Source organism: Epinephelus moara, chromosome 21 (assembly GCF_006386435.1).
Source record: "Epinephelus moara isolate mb chromosome 21, YSFRI_EMoa_1.0, whole genome shotgun sequence".
NCBI lineage: Eukaryota > Metazoa > Chordata > Actinopteri > Perciformes > Serranidae > Epinephelus > Epinephelus moara.
In genome coordinates this window covers 2,287,461-2,313,376 of record NC_065526.1, presented here as the reverse complement: position 1 = coordinate 2,313,376, position 25,916 = coordinate 2,287,461, and the positions used below count along the sequence as shown (strand labels likewise).

Here is a 25,916-nt window from a genome sequence, read left to right as displayed (position 1 = left end):
CATTACAAAAACAAAAGCTGTAGATGCAGTTTCATTTTATAGATGCAATTAAAGCAGCATCACTATTTTATAATTTGTCCATAAAAAGAATGTTTAAGATGAAAAAAAAAAAAGAATCAGCATTTAACCTCTTCATCCAGTTCTTTCATGATCTTGTCAATCTTGGTGTTTGATGTCCTGTGGAGAACAGAATTTGAGAAGGACACTTAACTTCAGAACACTTTACTTAACCAGAAGTGTGGTTTACTCTTTTTAAACAATCAGGAATACACATGATGCAACCAGGGAATAACACATTGGCACTGTCTCATATTAACTTCTCTATGGCCCTTTTTGCCTAGAAACAATAAAATGGCTATTTTTTTTCTCTGCGTCAACGTAGAGCCTCAACATATCCTACACCGTAGCCTGACATGCACCTCCCCAGCAATGTAACTACACGCTGCAGCAACCTTCAGGGATTTAAACTTCATATGAGCAGAGGAAATCTCTGCTCATCGCTAGGCTAATTTATACAATGTAAAATGCCATAGGCTGGCGCTAATCTTATATTTGTTTGGAAAACGTGTTTAGTGAACCTTCTGAGCTGTAATAGAGCCGATTTTGTAACATTACCTTTGGTAAATTTTGCTGTTGTCCCTGGTTTCATATGAGTAGAGAGACGTCCACTAGCTGCTAGGCTAATTTATACAATGTAAAATGCCATAGGCTTGTGCTAACAACATTAGCATGTTGTATTTGTGGGGAAAATGTGTCCAGATAGAGACAAGTGTTTGTCTGTAAATGCTGCGAGTTACAGTGAAGCTGATTTGTCTACTTGTGTTTGAAATTGTCTCTATTAAGCCATGTTTCATGTGTGTTTTGGGTGTGTTTCAAATCAACTAAACTTTACAGCACAGAAACCTCCGCCGCCGACTAGTGTTTTGGAGGTGTAACTGCAGAGTGACACAGACACACCACCGTACAAGTATAAATGCTCACAACGGCGTAGGCCATGTGTGTAGGCTACGGTGTAGGGTCTGCTGCTCAAGTATAAATCACTCTTTAGAAGTAAATATCTCACTAAATCTGTGCTTTGACTACGGATGCAGCTACCTTTTCGTGTATAAATGAAAGTTCGGGTCCGTACCTGCATTTCTGCTCCAACTCATCCTTCAGCTGCATCTCACTGTGGAGCTGCTCCTCCAGCTGGTAGATCCTTTTCTGCAGGTTCTCCAACTAAAACACACAATGAATAATTCTTGATCCTCATAGATACAGACTAATAGTGAAGACACCTGCATTTAGAGAGTTTGAGGTCATGAGACGACATGGAAGTATGGCTGTTTCTCCATCTCAAATGACAAAAAAACAAAAAACAAAAAAAAAGTCGTCTACTCACGTGACTCTTGTCTTCCTTTGTGGAGCTGCTACGTTTGTCACTGGCCTTTGTGCTGGCACTGGAGCTGCGCAAAAGGCTGGAAATAAAAATCATTTTATTATTGATACATGATCACAAAAGTGAAAACTACAACTACCACAATTCCCCAGTAGAAGAACTACCTGTATATAACAATGTAATAAATTACAGGAGCATTTACAGGCAAACAGGAGCTAATACACATCTGCTCAGATATAAGGTATTCAAACTATGTCTACTATGACAAATTGATTTCTACCATGAAAACAGTGCACTCTACGGATTGCTATTAAAGTCACGAGTCATTTTAAGACATGAAATATTGACTGAATAATGCACCATGTCATACATACATCACTGTAAAACCCAGCATTTTTATTTACAAGAAATTATGTGGACAGTTTGGTGTCAAAGTAATCATTCTGCACATTGATTATGAGCACGGTCCGGCAGACTTACTGCTGACTGCTGTAGTAAGTGAACCCTACGAAGGGAAGCTGGTTGCCCACGAAGGCCTTTGGTATGGGGAAGGTCTCCTCCTCTCCCCGATCCTCCTCGATGTCATCAAAGTTACTGGTGTCGACATCACTGCTCAGTTCAGGCACTACAGGGGCAGCCGCTGCACAGGGCATGAAAAGATGGAAGATTAACGATGATACAAGATAAACAAGGCCATCACAGGTCACTATGGACAATAAGCCCGTGTTTGTTAAAGGCACAGTCCATTTGAGAAGACACTCCCAAAATAATTGGTAAGTCTTTGAATACAGGGACAAACACTGGAGAAAACATCAATATAATGTTGCATTCACTGCACGGCACGGCTCTATCAGCCAACATTGTGGGTAGGACCTGGTACTTTTTTTAGTACCACCTTGGTTGTGGTTCCAAGCGACCTGAGCCGATACTAACAGGTGGAGTTCTTCAGACCACTGGCTGGTCAGAGGGAATCATCACTTGCACAACAGAGACATCCTGCCAAATAGCGAGGTTGCCATCAATCGTGGCCGCAATTTTTTTTTATTCATTTGACCCAGGTTTAAAAAATGGCAGCCCGTAAAGCTACGCCACACAACTGATGAAGTGTAGATGTTCCTCTGCTTGGCTGCCAATGAAAGGATTCAGCGAGTGTCACAATGAAAATGATGTCCATGCAGTTTCATAATGTGTCGCGATGGCAATCAGCTGAGAATTACATCTACAATGAGGGGGAAAAGAAACGGAGAAAAGGGCCTGGTACCAAAAGTTGAGCTGAACCATGCAGTGGAAATGAGGCATAAGCTCATAATGCTCTGTGATGTGAGTTTAAGTTTGGTAAATATCAGTAAACACAGCAGTAAAGTAAGCCTAGAATTTAATTATTAATAATTAATGCAAGTATATCTTTAATCTGTAGGCTCATATCACTACGTTTTTCTCTTCAGCCTCTATTACTTTCACTTAATCTTCTCTTTATGTGTCTTATTCGTATTTTAAAGTAGATGACCTTCCAGATAGATAAAAGACACAGAAACAAGTGTTTCACTTTCCTCTGCAGAGTTTTTCTGGATCATAGCTCTCTATTGAAACCCTCTTTAAAACAAGGGAACGCAGCCAGCTAGCAGAGCTGTCAGCCAGTGGAACGACAGGGGTGGCCAACACCAAAGTGCTGACTTCAGCCTAGTAAAGTATTAAATATAAAGCCACTAAAGAACTGACTATAGCTCCTGGATTTAGCCCTACATTTCTAATCTCTCTCTGCTCCAGTGTCAATCCCGGCGCATTAACATTTGCCATGGACTGCTTCCCCATTGCTGGCCTCAAAAACGATGTGCTGCCAATTATTCCTCTGAACAGGAATCACGTTTAGTCTTGGAAAGGATACTGAATGAATGGCTCGTCTACAAGAATTTCCTGCAACTGTCTGTAGTAGGTCAGATGGAAAACATGATCGTTGGCTACATCACTGCAGTAATAGTGAGCAGACTGCCAAATGCAATGGGAGGTGTGAAAGTATAATGAGTAACAGGGGAGGTGTTCTTACTCTCTCTGATGTTCTCCCATGTCCACTGGTCATTCTTGAAGAAAGGATGCCTCTTGATCTCATCGACACCATTACGGCCAAGTCGAACTTCTCTGCGGGGGTCAGGGAGGACATGCTTAGTTTCATTCTTGATCATTTCAATAGTGTGTCATTGTCATAACACCAGTAGAAGCAGTCTTTCAATATCTCCATGCAAAGACACACATCTTCTTTGTTATTACATGTCAATCAAGATTCTTTCCACTGAGGGCCCTCTAAGCTGGGAAACAATCAATGCCTAAACAAGGCAGGGGTGTAATGATAAGGACCCACTTCAAAATGCAGTGCTTAGCGTGCCACTATCTAACCTGTCAGTCAGGAAAGCACAGATGAGATTCTTGGCGTCATTGGAGATATCGCTGTCATCAGGGAAGGTCAGGGCATTTTTGTGGTTCATAATTTTGCTGTAGGTCCCCACCAGGGAGTCTGCATAGAAAGGAGTGTCGCCTGCACACAACAGAAGACAAATAAGAGCCATGGGTTACTGATATGTCAACAGTAAGAACTGCGTCACACATAGGCAATGTTTACGCCTGCTATTTACATGCGTCCTGGGTGTTTGGATCACAAGTGGTGAACTCTAAGTATGGGTGTGAATGCGACCTCAATGCATCTTGAGATCCGATCGCTCAGACCACATCTGGAGGTGGTCTGGGCTGCATATGGCCACATTCTTTCAGCAGTGTGTACGCTCACGTGTCCTGCGCCACAATGAAGGAGCGCCTACCCAGCTGCTTGTGTTTTAATGTGCAAAACAACAAGACAAGAGGTAGTTTTGGTTAGCCTGGAACACGCCAAGGAATACACCTTATCTTTACTGTTTTGATTTTAACCGTGCGCCAAGGTCTTTGCAAACTTCTTCTTCTTCTTCTTCACAGGAAGTACATGCATTGCTGCCTCCCACCGGTTAAAATAAACAATGCATTTGCTCTTAGCAAACATGAATGATGCAGGAGTTTATTTACATATGGAGAGGGGAAGTGATATACGATCTCAAGTGGTCACCCGAGACGCATGTGGGGACACTTTCTAATGCCAGGTAAGGCACATTCTTACAACTGAATCACCCAAAATACATAATACCAGGTGTAAACAGGGCCATACACACTGAACATGGAAAAAAACATGCAGTAAAATTTAATGAAGTCTCATTTTGGTGTTTTATAATGTAGAGAAAGGCAGAAATGATCCCGGGGTTTTGTGACTGTAGGACATTAACTTCATGAAACAGGTATAGTAACATTTAATGACGTCCTGTAGAGGAAATACTCGATCAAAAACTCACCAACTAGCATTTCGTACAGGAACACTCCCACTGACCACCAGTCACACTCCCTGCCATAATAGCCATCTCCTCCTTGGGATTTCAGTACCTCAGGCGAAATGTAGTCTGGAGTTCCCACTGCAGTGTCGCATCGTACCATACCATCCTGAGGAGGGAAAATAATATTTAAAAATCATTACAATTTCAATTCTTTTTCATAGTAATAAATCTGTCAAATTGTCTTACAATGTTTTTCATATGCCTAAATAATCATTAAAATCACTAAAAATCTCACACTTAAAATATTAATAATGTATGTGGTGTGATAACATTTAATATTGTGACAGAAAATAAATGTGATACCTTGTTCATTTTCATGCAGGTCCCAAAGTCTGCCAGTTTCAAGTGGCCTGCTTTGTCTAGCAACATGTTATCAGGCTTCACGTCCCTGACGAGGCAAAAATACAGCGATATCAAACACGTACACAAAGCACAAACAATACATCGAGCATATCACAAGAAAACTAGATTAGACTTTGCCTGTGTGTGTGTGTGTGTGTACAGTTAAGGTTAGAGCTGCTTGAGGGTGTCACTTGGAAAAATAGCCCTCCAAATTAGAAGCGTGTGAGGGTGCCGCAGTGTTCTGCAGTGCTAGGTGAGATGTAATGAGGTATGAAGGAGGCCGGGGAACTGAGAGAGCAGAATTTATGTTTTCTAAAAAATTTCCTTTCGCTACTACTTCCAGCAAGCTAATGGGAAACAGCGAGAGAGCTATTTAATACAAATGTCATGGTGTGAATTTTCCATCATTGCAGCTGTGCACAGAGCTTAGTGTATAGAATACATCAGTAGCCATTTAATAAAAGAAAAAATGTATAGCTGGAGTGTATAGAAAGTATATCATAAAGATGTGGCTCTGTCCAGTGCAGAGAGATTGATCCCCCACTACTCGAGAATATATTACAGATCTACAGGCAGCATCATGGAGCTGAATAAAGGCAATAGACCATTTAAGTCTCATATAAATCAATGCTAACACAAACAAGACAACAGTGACAGCAGTTCTGAATCACTGTTAGGCTTTTACAGGTTTCAGACACCGGTAGAGACAACAGGTATTAAACTAGGAGAAAAAACACATTATATATGACACTGTAATGCTGGGAAAGCATTATGTCTGAGTCTCAGTTTTGAAAACAAGCAGTAATGCAGCATGGCATCTATAGCTGGAACACTAGCACAGCCCCCTTAGATCACAGGTTGCCACCACACCTTCTAGATCCTTCTGCATATCCCACAGTGGTCAAGAACCATAAAAGAGAAATTTTTACATGTTCACTTTGGACGAGGTTACATAAGCAATTCCCAACAGCTTATGAAACCTTACGGACCTCACTGACGTCTGAAATACTGCAGCGTTTTCCGTCAGAAATGACTCACATCAAGTGTTTGACTTCAGCCAAGTTGAGAGCCAAACCAACAAACACAAAGACGACTGGGAACAGGGAGAAGTTTTGCTTTTACCTGTGGATGAAGCCCATGGAGTGGATTCCGTCCAAAGCAAGAACAACTTCAGCTGTGTAAAAGCGGGCCCACTTCTCTGGGACGTCATAGTTGCTCATCAAGTTAACCAAGTCGCCACCCGGCATGTATTCCATCACCATGTAGAGGTAGCGGTCATCTTGGAAAGCAAAAAAGAGCTGCAGAATAGAAAAGAGAAGAAATAATTAATTAAAACAATACATTTAAAAATGAACTAATGTCTTACTAATTCATTTCAGATTCACACATACGGCTGGGTTTATGTATGTGTGGCCTACACGCTAGGTTAGGTTAGATCATCATACCTGCACCACCCATGAGCTGTTGGCAAAAGCCATAATGTCCCTCTCCTCCCAAAAGAAAGCAGAGTCCGACCTCTTGATCATCTCAAATTTGCTCAGCAGCTTCATGGCGTATACCTTGGATGTGGCTTTGTGTCTGACCTGGAAAAGATGAGCAGGTGACAATCTAGTTAGGCTCATTCAAAAAAACACTGTCTTGAATAATATATTGTTATTTAACTTTCTAGACCTCTCTTACCAATTGTACTTCTCCAAATGCTCCCCTCCCAATAACTTTAACCACTTCATAGTCATCTGCTTTCATGCGTAGATCACGAATTTTACTAATGGTTTCCTTATCTGGGAAAAAAAACAAGTAGAGACAAATGTTAACAGAAAATAGAAAGCATAGAAGCCAAAGTTGTTGCATTGACCTTTAAGAGAAGGCCTATCCTTCCAGTTGATACAGTATAAGGTGCCTGAGAGACCAGTGTTGCATTTTGTATGACGATCAGCTCAGTGCTTCTCTGATTTTATTACCCAACATCATTTAGGTGTCATGTAATGTCTACATTTAGCAGAGGTTGACATTTGTAGGAACATCCAGCCTGTTGGCAAACAGATCAGAAAAAGCTCACAGCGCCTCTGCACAGCTGAGAGCGGCAGTTCGGGGAAAGTTTGTTGCTTACTGAGAGTCGGCCTCTCCCTGATGTAACAATGCTCGCTCCCCTCTGGGAGATAATATTCACTGTTCAGCCAAATTTGGTCATAGCTGAAACTAGGGGGGATCATTTTCAATTCACATGGGTCACAACTGGCACTGGAAGTCATGGAAAAGGGGGATGTGGGGGCATGCAAGTTCAATAGATCTAAAAATAAAAAGCAAGGCCAGAGTTATTAGAATAAGAACATTTAAGAGTGAGTCATTTCCACTGTGATCACGAAAAATCCCAGAGGACGAAAAAGACATAAACCATGTTTAGAAATGGTACAAATAGGATTTTATGTTGCTGTTACAGAGATATACTGTGCGTGGGGGTGGAGGATTATTTCCAGTAGGTCCCAGGCAGCACACATACAGTAGAGCAATCAGCTGATGTGATCGGGGTGCACAGCACAATGCATGGTGCAGAGAATTCAGAGTAAAGAGCCCTTCAGGCGTTGCATGGTACTGAGGACTAGCTGTCTCACAAGACAGCTAGTCCATTAGTCTACATCCATCAATGCATTTCCAACACTTGGCTGCTACACACAAAAGTACTGTATCAAGAGTAACTGAGGAGATGTGTAATGGCAGTTTTAGCCCAGGGGTCTACAGTGGGCTGGGTTGATGATCAGATATGAAACCGAATTTTTGTTTTCCTCAAACTGATAAAAAGCCCCGACTCTATTGCATTTCCTCTCAGCCACGTCTCATGGAAGCAGGCTGTCCCAACAATTTCATGACCATCTTCACTAAAGTCATTACAGTTTAATAGATTTTATACCTGATTATTGGAAACGCAGTGACAGAAGGCCCATGTGCAAAATCTGTGCACATCCTGCTATGGAAGTGCACAGTTTTGTCACAGTGTAAACACAGCTGCAATCATTTCCCCATGAAAACTGTCACTACATCATCAATGCTGCACATTAATCTCAACAGATTTCAGTGCAACATTTATTTGATGGAGAGGTATTCTTGACAAACAGAGGAAAATTAAAAATGAAGGCTACAAAACATGCCACAAAGGAAGAAGGCTGTGCTCACTTATATCAGAGGCAGCGGGAGTACGCATTTGTTGTTTAGTTTGGTTGTGGGTGTTCTGGTAAATTATATATGTTTGTATATATGTAGTTCAGGAAATTAAAGACACATCTCCAAAATATAAAACTGATGCTCTGCCCCCACCGCAGACATTGCTGGCTGAGATAAACACTTTAATATGATGGCAGCCATTCCCTAAAAATGTAAATGCAAAGAACTATACAGTCATACTAGATCTATCCAGGTTTAGCTTCACTATCTGTTTTGGTTATGGGGTTCCCCAGTCTGAGGGCACTGCGAAAAAAGAGAAGCCATCACCATCGGCATCATGTGGGTCACCAGCCATTTATGAAAGCCCCTTTGTTGGGGACACTAAGCAGCAGACACCTATTGTGTCCAAGCCTACATAGAGGCGGTGACCCAAAAACAGCCTTCTTTTCTGAGCCCGGGCTTAAACCCGCATGTAACAGGGTCTGCAAACACAAATGGTTCAAGTGGAAGACATGGAGAGATCATGGTTAAAGGAAAAGCTTTATGTGAGCCACTTACATCTACTCAAAAAGTTGTCAATGCTCTTGTTTTTCCTCAGGGCAGGGAAGTCAAGGTCATACACCAGTGCGTCCAAGCCATCCTGAAGGGAGAGGAGAAAGGGTTAACATGCATGCAGGCAAACAAAGCTACAGTGTCTACCACTGCAGCGACATCACACACAACACGTTAAAAGCAAATACAGTGTCCTGTCAGGCAGTTGGCCTCCGAAGACCGGCTTTACGCAGAGTTCTGCAAAAAGCTAGCGGTTAGCTTCCAGACTGGATTACATTAATAATGTCTAGGAGGGTTTTAGCTTGTTACAAATATCCGGATTTTAGTGTGACTGTAAACTTTAATAGTTTATTAATTGATTAATGACAGATCCAGTGAAGGATCTCAAAGGGCAATTGTTTATTAAAAGACGCCTCGAAGCATGTCTTGCATGTCACCTGCCATGGACCACCAAATCACTGTTGTAATGCCAGCAGAAAATCTTTAAAATGCATGCCATGCATCAAAAAATGCACGGGAGGAATTAAACAAATATTTCAAACAAATATTTGAATAGGCTGAACTGATATCTCAAGCACTCATTTGTGTTTCTATAAGAGGCTGCAGCATCACTTACTGTAGCAAAGCCCACTGCCAAAAAACTAAGGAAACATATCTGGTTTTACTGTTGTCAGTGTTATAACACTGACAGTCATACAGCTGGAGGTGTACATCTGCACAAGAGAGCATATGCATTCTGAGCAAGGTTATTATGTCTGGGAGCTTGAGTCAGCTGCAGACCAGAAACACGTTTATGAGCTGTACTGCTGGAAAAACTTGACGAGAGAAAACATGGACACTGTAAAAAAAAAAAAAAATCACAGTTCTACAGCTTCTCTACAGTGTATTAAAGGAGCTGTATGTGAAATTCAGAGCACATCTATGATTAAGAGCCTGGGCCGGGATTGTCTGCACACGGCTCTCAACATGGAGGTGAGTGAGCAGCTAGTGAACAGTGCTAACAGAACTAACACCGTTAACCTTTTGCACCGGCGCCATTACAGTACTTGCTCTCCCACCACCATGGGTCGGGACAGCATTATTAGCAGTAAGGCAGCAATTAGCTAGTGGCTGGATCAGGGGTCGCGTTAACTGGATATTCTCGGTCACTGACCGTTTTTTTACAACAATGACCGGAAAATCTGAAGGCCATCGGTCATTTTGACCGGTTGCAATTACCACCCCTGCCCACATGGCGGCGGAGTGCACAATCAGTGGCTGCCGTTTTCACACTGCAGAGAAAAAGTCATTCATCTGCTTCATGTACGTTGTTGAGCCCTGGACACACTGGACGCGTTACGCTTGACTGTCCACACAGGCAGCGCATTTCTCCTGCGCTCTCCGCACCGGTTAAACAGGCAGCGCATTTCTCCTGCGCTCTCCGCACCGGTTAAACATCGACTCCACTCGTCTGTTCCCGTAAGTACTCGTTTTTTTATTTCAACAGGTCATTTTAAACATGGGTAACTCCATATTTTAATCATTTTTTATAACGTTATAAGTTAATTACAATTTGTCATTGCATGCCCATGTATTGAGCGTGTTGGATAAACACTGAATGAAAAGGGCATATTGTTCTGACCATTTTATTTATGTAGTTGTGTCTGTAGGCTCGGTGACACAAAATTAAAATTGTAATGAAGTGATTAGGGTATTGAAAAATGTGTTCGGTTATGCACTGTTGTGTTATTTCAAATTATAAACACGATATTTTCTCCTCACGTTCCTCAGTGCGTGCTGTTGGTATTTTATTTTGAAAATTGGCCGGATTCTCTCGTCTTTTCTGTGTCCGACTTCCTGTTTGGTACGATCCGCTCTATCCAGCTTGACAGAAGCGCTCGCGGCTCACATGAAAAATAGACCAGACGCCGAACTGAAGCACTGCCTCCGCGGGCGCTCCGCTCTGCTCAGCGGCCTGTGTGGACAGTCAGATAGGTTAACATGGGCGCCGACTGAAAACTGCCTCCGCTGCTGGGTGCTGCGCTTCGGTTCCGCGTCTGGTGTGTCCAGAATGGCACGGGTGTGTGGATGTCTGTTCATCTTTCCAGAATGGCACGGGTGTGTGGATGTCTGTTCATCTTTTCGTTCATGTCCTTATTAATGCACACTTGCTTGTTGGATTTATTAAAAACGAATGAATGAAAACTAAATATCTTTGAATATCTTAAAGGAAAATTAAAATGACCGGTAAAAATAGATTATGACCGGATTTTTATGACCCTGTCGGTCAAAATGACCGGCGACGAAAAAGTCTAGCGCAATGTCTGGGCTGGATGCACAACTTTTTTCGTAAGAGTGTTTCAGACTTTATGGAACACGCTAGTGGGGTTCACACACGGACTAACATGCACCCGCAGCTGGACCTGGAACCACAACAAAGAACAGAGAGGCTAAGATTACAACATACAAAGCGGGAACTTCGTGAGTGACTTCATTCTCTGCTCAAGACACCACTACTCATCTATATCTTTACACAGCAAATAATTGTTGCTGCTATAGTGATGCTATATTAATGTTAAAAATGCACCTTTAACATAAAAGATGGCTATTGTAAAAAGGTAAACTTGAAATGGATGATCAAAAGCAAAATCCCCCACCCTGGTCACAAAGATTCTTATACAAGTAACTGAAGCTACGAAATACATTTTGATGACTAGGGCAACAGCGTGCTTAATAAGTGTACCCTGAATATAGCGCTGCAACATCCACTGACTCTCATTAGAAACCCTTTCACGACAACTTGAACAGCATCGTCCCTATTAGCTGTAAAAACGAGTTAAGAATGATGGTGGTGATGAATAACATTAAAAAGGAGCATGCATAAATACCTATTTCAAATTATGATGTTACAGCTACAGCTTTGGAATTCCAAGAGCTACAAACACACATTACAAGCTAGATTGTCTCTGGCTAGGCAGGAGCATAAATGCTACTAGCTGGATTTAATCTAATCTTCCATAATCCAGGATGGCTGAAAGAAGTCAGGCACACAAGCATTTGAACACAAGATACTGTTATGCATTCCCTCTAGCGGGTGTGAACCAGATGTTGAAATGAGCAACTCCTGACTCTCTGCCACGGGTCACTTAGCCTACAGTTCTTCAAAGGTAAGAGATAAATGTAAGAGAGAGATAACAGCGCTCATCTGCCCATGAAATATTTAATTAAGAACGTTGTTTCACTTGTTGACACGAGCGACATTATTCTCTGAAGTCACTGTTATCTAAAGAATCTTGTCATTCCTGTCTTGTGAATGATGTTCTGTTAAATATTCAGAGGATTCCTTTTTGCATCTGAGCAAAACAATGATGACACATGGTGAATCAGCAGCTCAGACAAGGCGAGGAATCCTCTTAAGTAACTCTGCCGCTTCTGGAGGTCAGGGCCACCCCCCTCACCCATCCAGCCCTGCGGGATGGGTGGAAGCAGGGAAAAAAGCAGATGGGAGGGGAGAAGAAGAAATGGGAGGTGAAGAATGGCGGGGTGGGAAGAACAAAAGCAACGTAGACAGAATGTGGGAAATTAATGACAGGGTAGGTTGTGATCAGCGCACATGGCTGAGCTGAGAGCCATCATCTCCTCAAAAAAACCTAAATTAAAGTCAACTTTTAGGAAGGAAAATTTACACAAGACAGACCATAGGCTGGGAGAGAAAAGGGGCCTTGTTGGTCATACAGTATCCAGCCAGCCTGGGCTGGAAAAAAAAAAAAGCTGAAGAACTGAGTCCTTCAGGACCCTAATCACAAGGCTCTGTGCTCAGCAATGCACGTTTGCATAACTTCCTGCCGCAGAGAACTCTGGACAGCCACAGTAACATTCCTTAACAGGACTGTACACGTCAGAGAGCTATTTTAGGTATGTGGCCAAACAAGTTCTCAACAAAAAGTGAAGGAAGGGAGGAAAAAATCCCAAGTACAGAGTCACATAGTGAGCCTTATTTTCAATCAGCGCTAGTGCCTAACGCTATGACGGAAAGGAGGAGGGGAGCAGAGGGCTGGTGCATGTGGGGCTGGCTGGTCCTATAGTAGAACAAATGAAGGAAAAAACAAAGAAAAATCGGAAGACAGCCATGCGACGAGTTCTCTACTGAAACAGCAGTGTGACAAAAGAGCCAGGTTTAGACAGTGAAACACTGCAGCATGGAAACAGAATCAAGGATTTAACTGCTGAACAGAACAAATCAAACCTAAGGAACAAACTGTACAACATCAAATCAGCAATCTGACGCAGTAAGAGTGTGTAGCATTGAGTGTGATCAGCAGCTGTGCAAGGTTTAAATCTCAGTATTTGCACTTCTGCTGTGGCGTCAGCTATCTTAGTAATATATAGTGATATAGCAAATTTTCTGGTGAATCAGTGGAGAAAGTATTCATGAATAAAGTGCCTGTTTTGGCTATTCCCCCATATTAATAACTGAATTATAATGTTATTCCTGCTCATTGACTGGCAATGCCTACAATGGTCACACACAGGTATTAAAGTGATAGCAACAACAGTACAAACAGTACAGAAAAATCTCCACCTGTAGACAAACTTACATTGTCTCAGGGTGTAGCCATATTGTCCAACTCTAAGAGGTGTACCTAAATGCATCATACATCAGTGTATCTGTATATTTACCTGCAATATCAAGCAGCAGCACCATAACCGCATAGAAAAACTGCATTGTGTTAAAAAATGCTATACACTCACAGAAAAAGGCAGAGTCATCAGGTTCAACGTATAAATACGAAACCTAAGCAGCTACAGCCGACTGTTTTGGTCATCAAGGTTGAGGGTCAGTAACCAAAAATCATCTGTCACTATCTGGCTTTAAACCACTCTGCCGCAGGTCCAGATAGAGAAGCCAGGAGCACAGACGTGCCTCATCCCAAAATCAGCTCCAGGCTACGCTAACTAATATGAGGCTGACGATCCAGGGATCTCTGACAAAGCTCTCTCTTAGCTAGTAATTCAGCGTAATTTCCAGAGGTGAAACTGTTCCTAGATAAGCACTTCTACCGCACTTCTTGCAACTCTGAAATTTCCAAGGCCCAAGGAGTTTGTCTGCTTTCCAGTCAAACAGAAGGGAAAAAAGGCATCGATGATAAAAATGTGCAGCACAAAATGGAAAAGAAAATGCTACACTAGTGCGGATAAATAGTACCAGGGGTAAATATTAAACGTGTGTGGATCGAGCCTTCAGCCTCAGAGACTGTGAGCACAGCCCTGCATCAACCAGGCAAGAGCGTGTGAGAATATTTAGGGTTAAAATAGAACACAAAATATCTAACAGTGGTCCTCACCACACAGGAACACTAAGACAGCATTGTTGTTGCACTAAATAGCCTCTTTTTAGTCACACTTACAATTTAGTGACAACATTATTTTAGGGATCGTAAATGACTGCTATTTTTGAAATTAACTTATTAATATAATCTCACGTTCACCCTGCAGCACCCTGGGAAATATATCCATATTATATCAACATCATGATATGAGACAAGATGTCACAATATCAAGTGTTGACTTCATGTAATTTTGTCAACTTACCACGCTGCTCTAGCTTTTCTTTTATTTCCCTTTCCCCACTTAAGCCATTTAGTCAGAAGAATAAGGTCTGGAGTTTCTCTTTCACACATGCACCACACACCAGGAGACTGTCTGTGTCAGAAGCGCTCTCACCTACTGAACACACACCATTTGATTTAGGCTCCAGCCTTTACCTACATAAGTTTCCGATTCTCGTCATCTCTCCAGTTAGACATCTTCATTGCTGTCTTCCTATAAATGACCCTCCTTCTTCACCCTCGGGTGTTTGTTGTCTTTCAGTTTTGCGCAAGCCTTTTGATAGGAATGTCATCAACACGCCCACTCGCTCGCTGTCAATTCTCTGGACAATTATCAGCTCTATTCACATATGGGCTCAATCAGACATTACATAGATTTTGCACTAGAGAGCTGGCAGGGTAAAGTCAGTGTAATGTCCGGTCAAACTGCTTCAGACATTTGCGTTCTCACATGCAGCTCCTCTGGATGATGTCCACATAATTCCAGGTTTGCAGTGCATGCGTAAAAGCGGCTTTAGTCATTATATCCACATTACTGATTTCTAAAAAATCTCATGGTGCAATTGTTTTTTAAAGCAACAATAGTCAACCCTTTAAAGTAATCGCAATGTCAATATTGAGGTTTTTGGTCAAAAATAAAGTGATATTTGAGTTTCTCTATATTGCCCTACCCTACCCTAGGGGCACGTGTATCCCTATTTTAAAAAACACTGATCTACACTATTATATACAGAGTAAAACCATGCATAAAAGTCACTCAAGTACAACAAGCATTGGGTGGTAGCAGTCCACAGGCTATGTTTTACTTTGTGGCAGTCTTGGGAAAAATCACTGGGAAACCAAACCAGGCTCTCAGGACTCAATGTTATCCTATTTCTGCTGATGCTGCTTCAGCCAGAGGGCGACACATCCCTGGGATTACTAAATAATAATACGAAAAACCATCTCATCACCCTAATAATAAAATGTGGTAATTATGTTGAAAAAAAATGTATAGTTATACAAAACGCACAAGCCAGTGGTTGACATTACATATGGCAATTATTTCTTTAAGCTTTAGGGGAGAGAAATCCACACACAACACACAAGCTCTTTTCCAGACATTAAAGTCTGAGTTAAAATTTCCATGGGAGACTCAGCCACATCATCCCTTTCTGCATGCCAGCACAAGGCATGTGGACTGGCCTAAGTCGAGCCCTACTTCTCACTTCCTTTTCTGCCACCTTTTTAAGACAATATGCTTTCCACATGTGAGCAATTGTGCAGACAGCCGTTCAGTTTGCCATGCAAATAAAGGCAGTTCCATCGCAGGCTGTGCCCGTGTAAACACAAATGTGATCATACCATGCAAACCAATGACGCCATTCAAAGCATGAAATACCACAATGCTTCCTCACTGCTAACGTTCAGGTACAGGCACTCACATAGAAATGGAAATATAAGCAAATACATATCCATCTGCGTTGGGATTTAGCAACTTGTATCCCTGAGAGATTTGCTCTCTGTGATATGTTTTTTTAACTAAGTTCTTGATCCTAACTCCTTTTGTACTTAACGTCTACTGACAGAAAATCCCACTTACCTAGAAAGACTGCATATCTAACAAGTCTACTGGATAAATGGCAGTGACAGTGAACCCAGGGGTGGCAAAACAGGGGCATTCCATTTCCTTATGAGGTCCCAGTGAGCGAGAATCACTGTCACAAATGCTCTCATGTCAAAATATAATTGACTTATTCCAACAGTGTAGAGCACTCACGTGTTTCCACTGACCGGGCTCTGGATTCTCAAGCAAAAACTCTGCTGTCCTGCCTGCTCTGCCCAGGATTTCTGACCTCGCCCCAGCAAATAACCATCTTATTAAACGTCAACTCGGCTCACTTCGACCATCTTTACAGGATAGGGGTCGCAGGGGGTATTTGTAAGTTGGACAAACTCACTACGACTGTAGACCTTCAGGAATAAGATGAAAGAACAGCAGGAGGCTTTAAAGTTCAGTGGGTGAATCAAATGAAAGTGCGTTCCATTATTAAAAGACTGGATCATTTTAGTATGCATTCCTGCACATAATCAGTCAGTTGAGGGAATGCAGAGCTACAAATAGCTCAGCCAATTGTTGTTCCCATAGCTGAATAGCTGAGGAGAGCACTTTACAACTGACAGCCCTGAACCTTTCTGACAATGGGGATGGATCAGATGCAGACAATAACCATTACCACAAATACATGTTTTTCAACTCAAAGACATGCAATTTATCATTTAAAGGACCAAAGTAGTAGTTTTCTATATTTTAGCTATGAAAATCATAGCATGCTTCAAGTAGGTAATCCACCACTTTTACTCTTTATCATTGTTACTGTACATTAGCCATGCAGGGTATGACCTAATTGGGATCAGGGACCATTTTGCAAAAAAAATGGGGGTGTATTTAAGTATGCTGCAACATCCAAGACTCCAGCATGAGTTTACATATCAGTGTTTCCTGGCAGCTGCAGTACCATTTGACAATAACAAGGCTGAGCATTAATATCATAATATTATTAGCCTATATATTTGCCTCAATTATCATAAACCGGTCTGTGTATAAATACAATATATGCAAAACCTTCATTCAGCATTAAAGGTCGTTACTCTGCACACTCTTTGCTTTGAGTGAATATGTGGAAAAACAACAAAACAAAGTAGAAGCATGTGACTAAACTGCTCTGTCATAACCTGAAAACAATGGCCGCCTGCACTGTAACTCAACCTAAACAGATTACACTGTCACTATCAGTGCTGACAACACCTTGCAGGTAAGGTTTGTCCATTAAAGGCAAAGGTCACTACAACAAGGGCAGGCACTCTTCATGGGCAAGACAAGGACTGACTGTACTCTGGCTGTTACTCAAGTTAAGCCACAGCAGATTGCCGACGCAAGGCAATTAGGAAGCACTACAGTAAAATGGTTCTACATATCATGCAGGCAGTTGTGAAAACTGTCACACCTCTGCCTGTTCAAAAGTTCTCCATGGCCAGACCATTACTTTGCTATATGACAGTTTCCTTTGAGTGCCTCAACTCTGAGAACTGGGCTGAATTTTGCTTGAAATGGAAAACATGGCACATTCTGACTGGGGCAGTGGGACTGTAATTGGAGGTGAAAGAGCAAAAAAAAATGTAACATAAGCAAGTTATGTTTTACACTAGCAATTTTATTCCATTGCTTCTTTGCCACACAGCACCATTAAGAACGGGGTTAGTTGTAATGAGCACCTCCTTCAGTTAGTCAACACAGATATTGTTGTGAAATGAAATCTAATTTGAGTGGCAAATACTGGCAGGCGTTACCCTGCAAATATGATTTTAACCCCTTAGTTAGCCTATGTTATGTATTTAATAAAGCATTTCTTCATCTGTAAACTAGCTCGGAGGAGGCACAGTTCATTTTGCCCTTTTGTATCACAGCAACCTACCACATGCACTGTACCACTTACAGCATTGTTGATTCAGCCATACCAGCTTATTCAACTGATATTGTAAATCACTTAAAAATAACAGCATCCACCCTAACATGTACATGCAGCGTTCACACAGTCAATCACTGTCCACAATCCTGGTTTACTAGACTTGTGGTTTCCTGTAATTACTCTTATTACAGATTTAGAGTCCAAATAGCAGATGAAAGAGGGATCAAAACACAAAGAGGCCAACGCACCCCAAGTGTCAAAGTAAGAACAGACAGAAGGCCTTTATGCATCTCAAATAGAGGCAAAGCCCTTGTAAAACAAGTTCCAACATATCAACTCAACAAGTCTAATTTACCAAATAATTACAGACTTAACCACTTAACGACCAAGTGAAAAAAGCAACTAGCAATTTCTATTCAATATTTTGAATGAATTTATAAACGCACCATTTCCTCTATGCTAACTTTCAGAATTATTTGATGCAAAACACAGATCGTTGACAAGAGAAAAACTCGTATGGACAATACTCAGACCCTTTATGTCAGAGAGCTTTCCCCTCACAATGTCAAGAATTCTGTCTGTTAGAGGGCTGCCTAGAGCACAATGATTAGGGAGGGGGCAGCCCATCCAGATAAGGCGTTCTCCTCTCCAAGCAGGATTTATTTAGGGGGTGAAGATAACAGCAACAGGGTTGGAATACTGTGCTCAATGGGCCAGCCCAGAGCTGAGTGGTAAGGTGTAGGCCAAATGTCCCCATCACGCAACACAGACCAGGCTTCCATGGGAAAAAAAGCATAAGTCCAACAGCGCTATACTTCAAATGGAAAGCAATGCCAGCTCAAGACTCAGGTACAGAAACATGGCCAGTAAAAGGCTTGCATTGTGCATTCTGATGGAACCTATTACTCATAACCGAGCATGTTGGCTGCTTTATGAGTTAAATGTCCTGATTCACGGCCTTCAGAAACATGAGTCTTCAGTCCACATAATTTTGGTTTATGGGTAGAGAGAAGAGCCCACACCCAGCTACCTCAGAGCTGCCTGCCTGGTCTCAACTCTCTCCAGACGTGCAGAATGGCTTTGGGACACACAGGGAACTCCGGGCCAGTCAAAGACAAGAGGTTATTTGATTAGCATGGAATTTTATTAAGCTGTGGGTGGAGTTGCATGGTGGCAGAGAGAGCCTCAGCAAAAGGCCTCCATTCATTGATCAGGCAAGACTGCAGAAAGGGGAAAAAAGAGGAACAACACCCTTGTGTGTGTTGCTGCCAGCAGGAACAGTCCCCACAGCTTTTTGCCATTAAAAATGCAGAGCGTGTGCACTTTTAGGTGAGTTTAATTGCCTCTTTCTGCAACAGGATGGGAGGTCAACGAGACTAAGCAAGTTTTCTTTTGAAAAGACAGCTATCTACAGCAGCCTATACACAAACACTTCAAGTTGGGTGTGTGGGTGGGGTTTTAGGACAAGCCCCTTTCCCAAAATAGAGTGCTTCCCTGATGTTCCTTTGCTTAGAAAGTCAGTCTGTGTGCTAACACGTCCCATATCATACAGCCAAGATACAGGAGTCATTAATCAAACAGAGTAACCTGGTGTGAACAACCCCTGAATGAGTTAAGGCGAAACTACTACTTGAATGAGTTACAGTGAAACTACTACCTGACTGAATTACAATGATACTACTGTATACACACTCAGAGCTGCCAGTCATTCCTTTTAGACTCAAGATGTGAACCCTAAGCAAAAACTCAGTCATATCTACAAATACGAAACTTGTTGCCAAGGCATATCCCTGGAAATCCAGGCCAAAAAGTTCAATCCAATCACATGGATCTTAGTTTCATCACACTAAACATCTGAGCGCAGCTACTCCCATGAGTCAGTAAGAGCCCAAAACCTTGTGAAAACACTCAGTGCCACTGTCATCCAAGCCGAGAGGATTCTGATAGCAACAAACACTTGACACAACAACATCCCCTTGGCATCCACTCCATGGTGAGTCAGTTCCTGGGATTGCCGCATGTAATAAAAAAAACCTATGAAGGTGTTGCTTTAGGAGTTAGCACGTGGCAGCAGCCGCCTTCTTTCCTCAGACAGCAGAGTCACTTCATGAATCGTCACCCATAGACAGGAAGCAGCCTGGGCGAACTCCAGCCAGCAGGTGTACTGATGCAGCTGGAGGCTTGCAGGTTACAACAGGCTTGCATGCAACACTATCACTTCAAATAGGGCTCAGATAAGTCAATCTAGACAAAACAGCACACCTAACCAATGATTTCCTTGTGATTTAAAAGCGCACACTGGTGACACCAGACAGCATTATCAGTTTGTAGTGGGTGGAAAGGAAACTAGTACAAGTAACATGTTTTCTTTTACCTTGCCTGAGCAAAAATAACCTGACAAAGTGTGTCTGTATCGTGGAGAGTAGACACACGGTTGCCATCTGTCAGTCTAGTTCAGTTACCATTGCTTTTTAATTAGTTATTGAAGCTATTTCAACGGGTGCTGACAGTAGATCGCTGTTAAACATTAATCTTACTGCTGGAAATTAGAGATCCATTGTTTTTAGCTGCGAGTTTATGATTGCAGGATACCACAGCTTCAAAGTGCTGGTTGTTTTCCTTCCGCAAATCCTTAATATATATACGATTACACACAGGTGTTTGAAGATGAATTAGTGCGTGAGGCAAACCGGCCTGTCGGCGTCAATATCAGTACATTCCTACAGTGACAATTGAGACGACTTGTTGGTCTCGGAAAGAATTTCTGCTCCAAGGAGTAGACTGACCCCGAATGGTTGCCTCGCTAGCTGCCTAGCCAGCTAGCAAGCTACAAACTTACCAGAAGACAATCCGTGTTTACTTCTGACTTTGGGTCCTTCAACATGGCATCGATTTTTTCAAACCGAGCCGCCATACTTTCCCCAGCAGACATTTTTGCTGTTAAACTCAGTCCCGGTGTTGGGTTGTGAACAAAAACAGCTCACTGGCGAGGCAGAAGGCTGGCTAGCTAGCTTTAGCAGCCAGCGGTAGCTAGCTAGCCAAATGTTCCTTTCTTCGTGTGAACTTTACACCGCACTTCAAAGAAAATACATCGTTCTCCTCGAGCTCTCACAGACGATGAAACGTTTAAGGTTGCGTTGAATGTACAAAAGCCACATTTTCAGAGTCCAAAGATGTTTTCCCAGTATGAGAGGCAAACAACTTCAGTGGCAAAAGATAAATGCGGCGACAGATTAGTCAGCCTCCGCAGGATGCCACTGAGGATAAGGGCTTAAAATGTTGGTGCATCCAAACAAAAGGCAATTAAAAGTTAAATGTAACGTCTGTTTGAAAAGCACAGTTTGAGGGAAGGTTAGTCCAGGCCCGTCCCCATAGCGGTGCCGGGCCCTTGCAGAAAACGACAATAGTTTCTGACAGCTCAAAAGTAGAAGTGGTGGGGAAAAAAACTTCTGCTTCTTCCAAATTTCGACCAGTTTAAACACGGAGTCGTTACAACGTTTAACGGCAGTCCTTCCGCTGCGTCCCGTGCACTGTCACTGACTGTCGACTGTTTCCCGTCCTCGCTGCTTTAGCTCTCAGACGATCGAAGGCAGATAAACCGGGTTTAGATGTGTGTTAGTTTTCGGAAAAAAACAGCAGACGATGCCCGATTTTCTCCCACAGTCTGACCAACATGTCCGCCTTCCTGTTCAAACACCCCGGAGAAGCAACTTCAAAATGTCAAGTACTGCGCATGCGCCCTGCCGAGGCGCATTCAAAGCAAAGAGTTCACAGAGTGATGATGGCAACATGTTGCTGTTCCTAAATGTTACAGCGTTAGCGTCTCATTGAGAAGCTACAGTCAGAGGGAGGAGAACAACACAATTAATATTTGCAGAGAGGGTTTCCCAAAGTTTAATCTTTAATTCTATTATATTATGTGAAATTATCCACATGGGTCACAAATGCTTATGAGTCATAATCATGTACAGGGCCTCTCATAAGAAGGAGTAAAAAGGGGAAAGCTTTTGGGGGCCCAGACGCTTAGGGGGCCTAAATATAAGCAATAAAAAGCAAATTTTACTTTAAGCATTTTTTTTTTTTTTTTTGTAGGAAAAAAACACTGGACATTTTCAGAGACCCAGCCATTTTTGTGGGCAGGCCTGATTTATTGTATTGTGTTGTATTCTATATTCAATATTATTCAGTAGCTGAAATTATCTACATGCTTATGGATCATAATAATGTACAGGGCCGCCCAAAAAGGGGTGAAACAGGAAAGCTTTTTTGGGGCCCAGGCGCTAGGGGGCGCTCATGGAGGCCAACAACATGTATTAATCCTAAATAAAAGCATTATAAACCGAATTTGACTTTGAACCAAAATGTTTACCATTACTTACTAAAACAACAAATATAAACATTTAATGTTTCTTTAGTAAAATATAGCCTGTTTCATAATGATATCATAATATATATATTTTATTTCTTTTATTGTTTATTTTTTATTTATTTATTTATTTTTTGCAAGGGAAAGGGACCTTTTCAGAGGCCCAGACATTTCTATGGGCAGGCCTAACATTATGCACATGTGTTACAGATGCGTACAGACCATATTCATGAACAGTGCCATCCATAAGGGAGTAAAAAAGGGGAAAGTTTTTTGGGGGGCCAGCCGCTTAGGGGGCCTAAATATAAGCAATAAAAAAAAAAAAAAAAAATTACTTTAAGCTTTGTGTTTTTTTTTTGGTAACTCTTGCAGGGAAAAAACACTGGACCTTTTCAGAGACCCAGCCATTTTTGTGGGCAGGCCTGATTTATTGTATTGCATTGTGTTGAATTCTATAGTCTGTAGTCTATATTCTATACTATATTACATTATATTCAGTAACTGAAATTATCTACATGCTTATGGACCATAATAATTTACAGGGCCGCCCATAAGGGGGTGAAAGAGGAAAGCTTTTTGGGGGCCCAGGCGCTAGGGGGCGCTCATGGAGGCCAACAATATCATATTAATCCTAAATATAAGCAATATAAACCAAATTTGACTTTTAATAAGTAATGGGAAATATTTTGGTTCAAACAACAAATATAAGCATTTAATGTTTCTTTATTAAAAATAGCCTGTTTCATGATCAGGGCCACCCATAACGGGGTAAAAAGTGGAAAGTGTTTTTGGGGCCCAGCTGCTAGGGGTGAGGGGGGCCTGGAGGCCAACAATAATCATGTTCAAATAAATAGGTTTTTTGTTTGTTTGATTGATTTTGTAGTTGTTGTTCTTTTTTGTGTGCATAGATATTGATCATATATATTCTATAGCCCCTGCAGTGTCCATTAAGATCTTTAGTAATGGATATTTATTTGTAAGAGTCATTCACCATGAGCTAATCATCTTTACTATCTTATACTGCAGTGATTTAAAAGTTCATCCTCAGATCACAGAGATTTATCCCAGCAACTCTCAGTTTGTAGTTTTCTTTTCTCATTTTGACACTAGGAAAAATTAGATTAATTCTAATCCAGGGTAATATGCTAACATCATTTCCAAATAAGTTTTTAGTCCATGTGTCTTATGACTGTTTGTCACAGTTAGTTCTCTGAATGAACAAATGAAGAACAGGAAATGCATCTAGGACGTGATGCTCCCTTGAGAGTGGTAAATGTCAGCTGGTCTCATGTGTGGCTTATTTCTCTTTTATATCTATTATTTGCAAAAATTGCACTTTTTTGTTCCTATTTTAATGTAACCCTTTAATAATGATATGAAATTAGCAACTGTGATGACTTTTATATGTGTTTGTTGTCACTTTCTGCTTTTGTCCTTTTCAGCAGTGATCCTCTCCGAGTCTGTGTCTATTCTGCACTTCACCCAACAGAGGGCGGTGTTGTACAACTTTTATGACGAGAACTTAAATGTGCTCAGAAACTTCAGGTCCATGATGCTGATGTTAACCTCACTGAAATGTCTTAACCTTTACCTGCTGTGTAAATTACACCTTGTATGTATACCAGTTATATAAGCAAACAAATTACTTTATTGTAAAGATGGTTTGTGTGTAACCTGTGTAAAGGCAGCTGAACTTAATGCATCAGTTTTATATTTCTGCCAGTAGAGGGAGACGTTGTAAGCTTAGAGACTGTAGAAATACTTGAGGTTGCTTCATGAGTTGTGTAATTACAATTTTCATATGCAGTTGAAACAAAAATGTGTCTTACAGGTTGACTAATAAGAAGAATAAGAATGTTGTGTGTCTATTTATGTAGAAAATATGCATGTATTATGTATGTTAGGGGTGGGAATCACCACAACCCCCCCCAATACAATATTATCACGTTACAATATTATTGCTATTTTGAATGTTTTGCAATATGCTAAGTATTGTGGTAACATATCCTGTGGTATATTGCAATATAATTACATTTATTCCCCTTTTCAAGTGCAAATTGAGGAAAAACTTCTGCTTTTATCTAATAAGATAGAGTTTCAGTCTGTTCATCTCACTTTAATCATTTTGATTGCAGGAACATGTGTGTAGTGGAAAAAACAATTGATTCTATATTCTAGTAGGCTATCAAAAGTTTAATTTGTATTTGCAACATTTATAATTTAAAAAATTAAATATTAACACTTGGCATTTCTATACTGATGGAATATTGCCACCTAATATATTGCTATACTATACTGTATACATTTTTCCCCTGCCTCAAATGTATGTGCGTATGTAGGTATAGGAAGGTACAGGTATGAATGCCTACATAATATATCCTCATATACATGTCTTTATATGAGGACATCACATTTTGGGTTTATTTATACGTCATTGTACTTAACTTAGACCTGATGTCCTTATTTGTGGACAATTTTTTGTGCCATCTAGTGGTAGTAAGAGCACAATACACTAATATATGTAACAACAAGATGGCAGCCATCTCTGCCAAGTCAGTCTGCAGCTGATCCCCACAAAAGTGAACAAGGTCCAAAACCTGATCACATGGCAACAAGTTAGACCAATTTTAGTGACAGTAACAAGCTAAGATGCTGCTAATTAGAAAGTAGCCTACTGATTTGAGGACATTGGGACTTACTCTCTTCTCATTTGAGGACATTGGGATGTAGTCGCGTTTGAGGACACTGGGACTTTATTGTTGTCCCGTTTGAGGACACTGGGACTTTATTGTTGTCCCGTTTGAGGACATTTGGACTTTATTATTGTCTCGTTTGTCGACATTGGGATGAAGCCTCATTTGAGGACACTGGGACTTTATTGTTGTCCCGTTTGAGGACATTTGGACTTTATTATTGTCTCGTTGGAGGACATTGGGACGTAGCCTCATTTGAGGACACTGGGACTTCATTGTTGTCCTGTTTGAGGACATTGGGACGTAGTCTCATTTGAGGACATAGGGACTTTATTATTGTCTCATTTGAGGACATAGGAACTTTATTATTGTCTCATTTGAGGACATTGTGATGTAGTCTCATTTGAGGACATAGGGACTTCATTATTGTCTCGTTTGAGGACAATGGGATGTAGTCTCATTTGAAGACATTGGGACTTTATTATTGTCTCATTTGAGGACAATGGGATGTAGTCTCATTTGAGGACATAGGGACTTCATTATTGTCTCATTTGAGGACAATGGGATGTAGTCTCATTTGAAGACATTGGGACTTTATTATTGTCTCGTTTGAGGACATTGGGACGTAGTCTCATTTGAAGACATTGGGACTTTATTATTGTCTCATTTGAGGACATTGGGATGTAGTCTCATTTGAGGACATAGGGACTTTATTATTGTCTCATTTGAGGACATTGGGATGTAGTCTCATTTGAAGACATTGGGACTTTATTATTGTCTCATTTGAGGACATTGTGACGTAGTCTCATTTGAGGACATAGGGACTTTATTATTGTCTCATTTGAGGACATTGGGATGTAGTCTCATTTGAGGACATAGGGACTTTATTATTGTCTCATTTGAGGACATTGGGATGTAGTCTCATTTGAAGACATTGGGACTTTATTATTGTCTCGTTTGAGGACATTGGGACGTAGTCTCA

The 25,916-nt window shown here is 41.3% G+C and overlaps 1 protein-coding gene across 2 annotated transcripts in view; it reads right to left on the bottom strand.

Moving 5' to 3' along the window:
- rock1 (Rho-associated, coiled-coil containing protein kinase 1) overlaps positions 1-21,578 on the bottom strand; it is a 35,644-nt gene extending 14,066 nt beyond the window's left edge. For both annotated transcript variants that reach the window (XM_050074922.1, XM_050074923.1), the window contains exons 1-13: positions 20,715-21,578; positions 8,845-8,926; positions 6,808-6,908; positions 6,573-6,710; positions 6,250-6,425; positions 5,089-5,173; positions 4,747-4,891; positions 3,770-3,908; positions 3,423-3,514; positions 1,859-2,018; positions 1,382-1,457; positions 1,130-1,218; positions 129-177 (exon numbers count right to left, since the gene is read on the bottom strand). In XM_050074922.1, the coding sequence (XP_049930879.1) occupies positions 129-177; positions 1,130-1,218; positions 1,382-1,457; positions 1,859-2,018; positions 3,423-3,514; positions 3,770-3,908; positions 4,747-4,891; positions 5,089-5,173; positions 6,250-6,425; positions 6,573-6,710; positions 6,808-6,908; positions 8,845-8,926; positions 20,715-20,807 (1,425 nt within the window). In that variant the 5' untranslated portion in view covers positions 20,808-21,578. The remainder of the gene's footprint in view (positions 1-128; positions 178-1,129; positions 1,219-1,381; positions 1,458-1,858; positions 2,019-3,422; positions 3,515-3,769; positions 3,909-4,746; positions 4,892-5,088; positions 5,174-6,249; positions 6,426-6,572; positions 6,711-6,807; positions 6,909-8,844; positions 8,927-20,714) is intronic.
- Between the last annotated feature and the right edge of the window lie 4,338 nt (positions 21,579-25,916).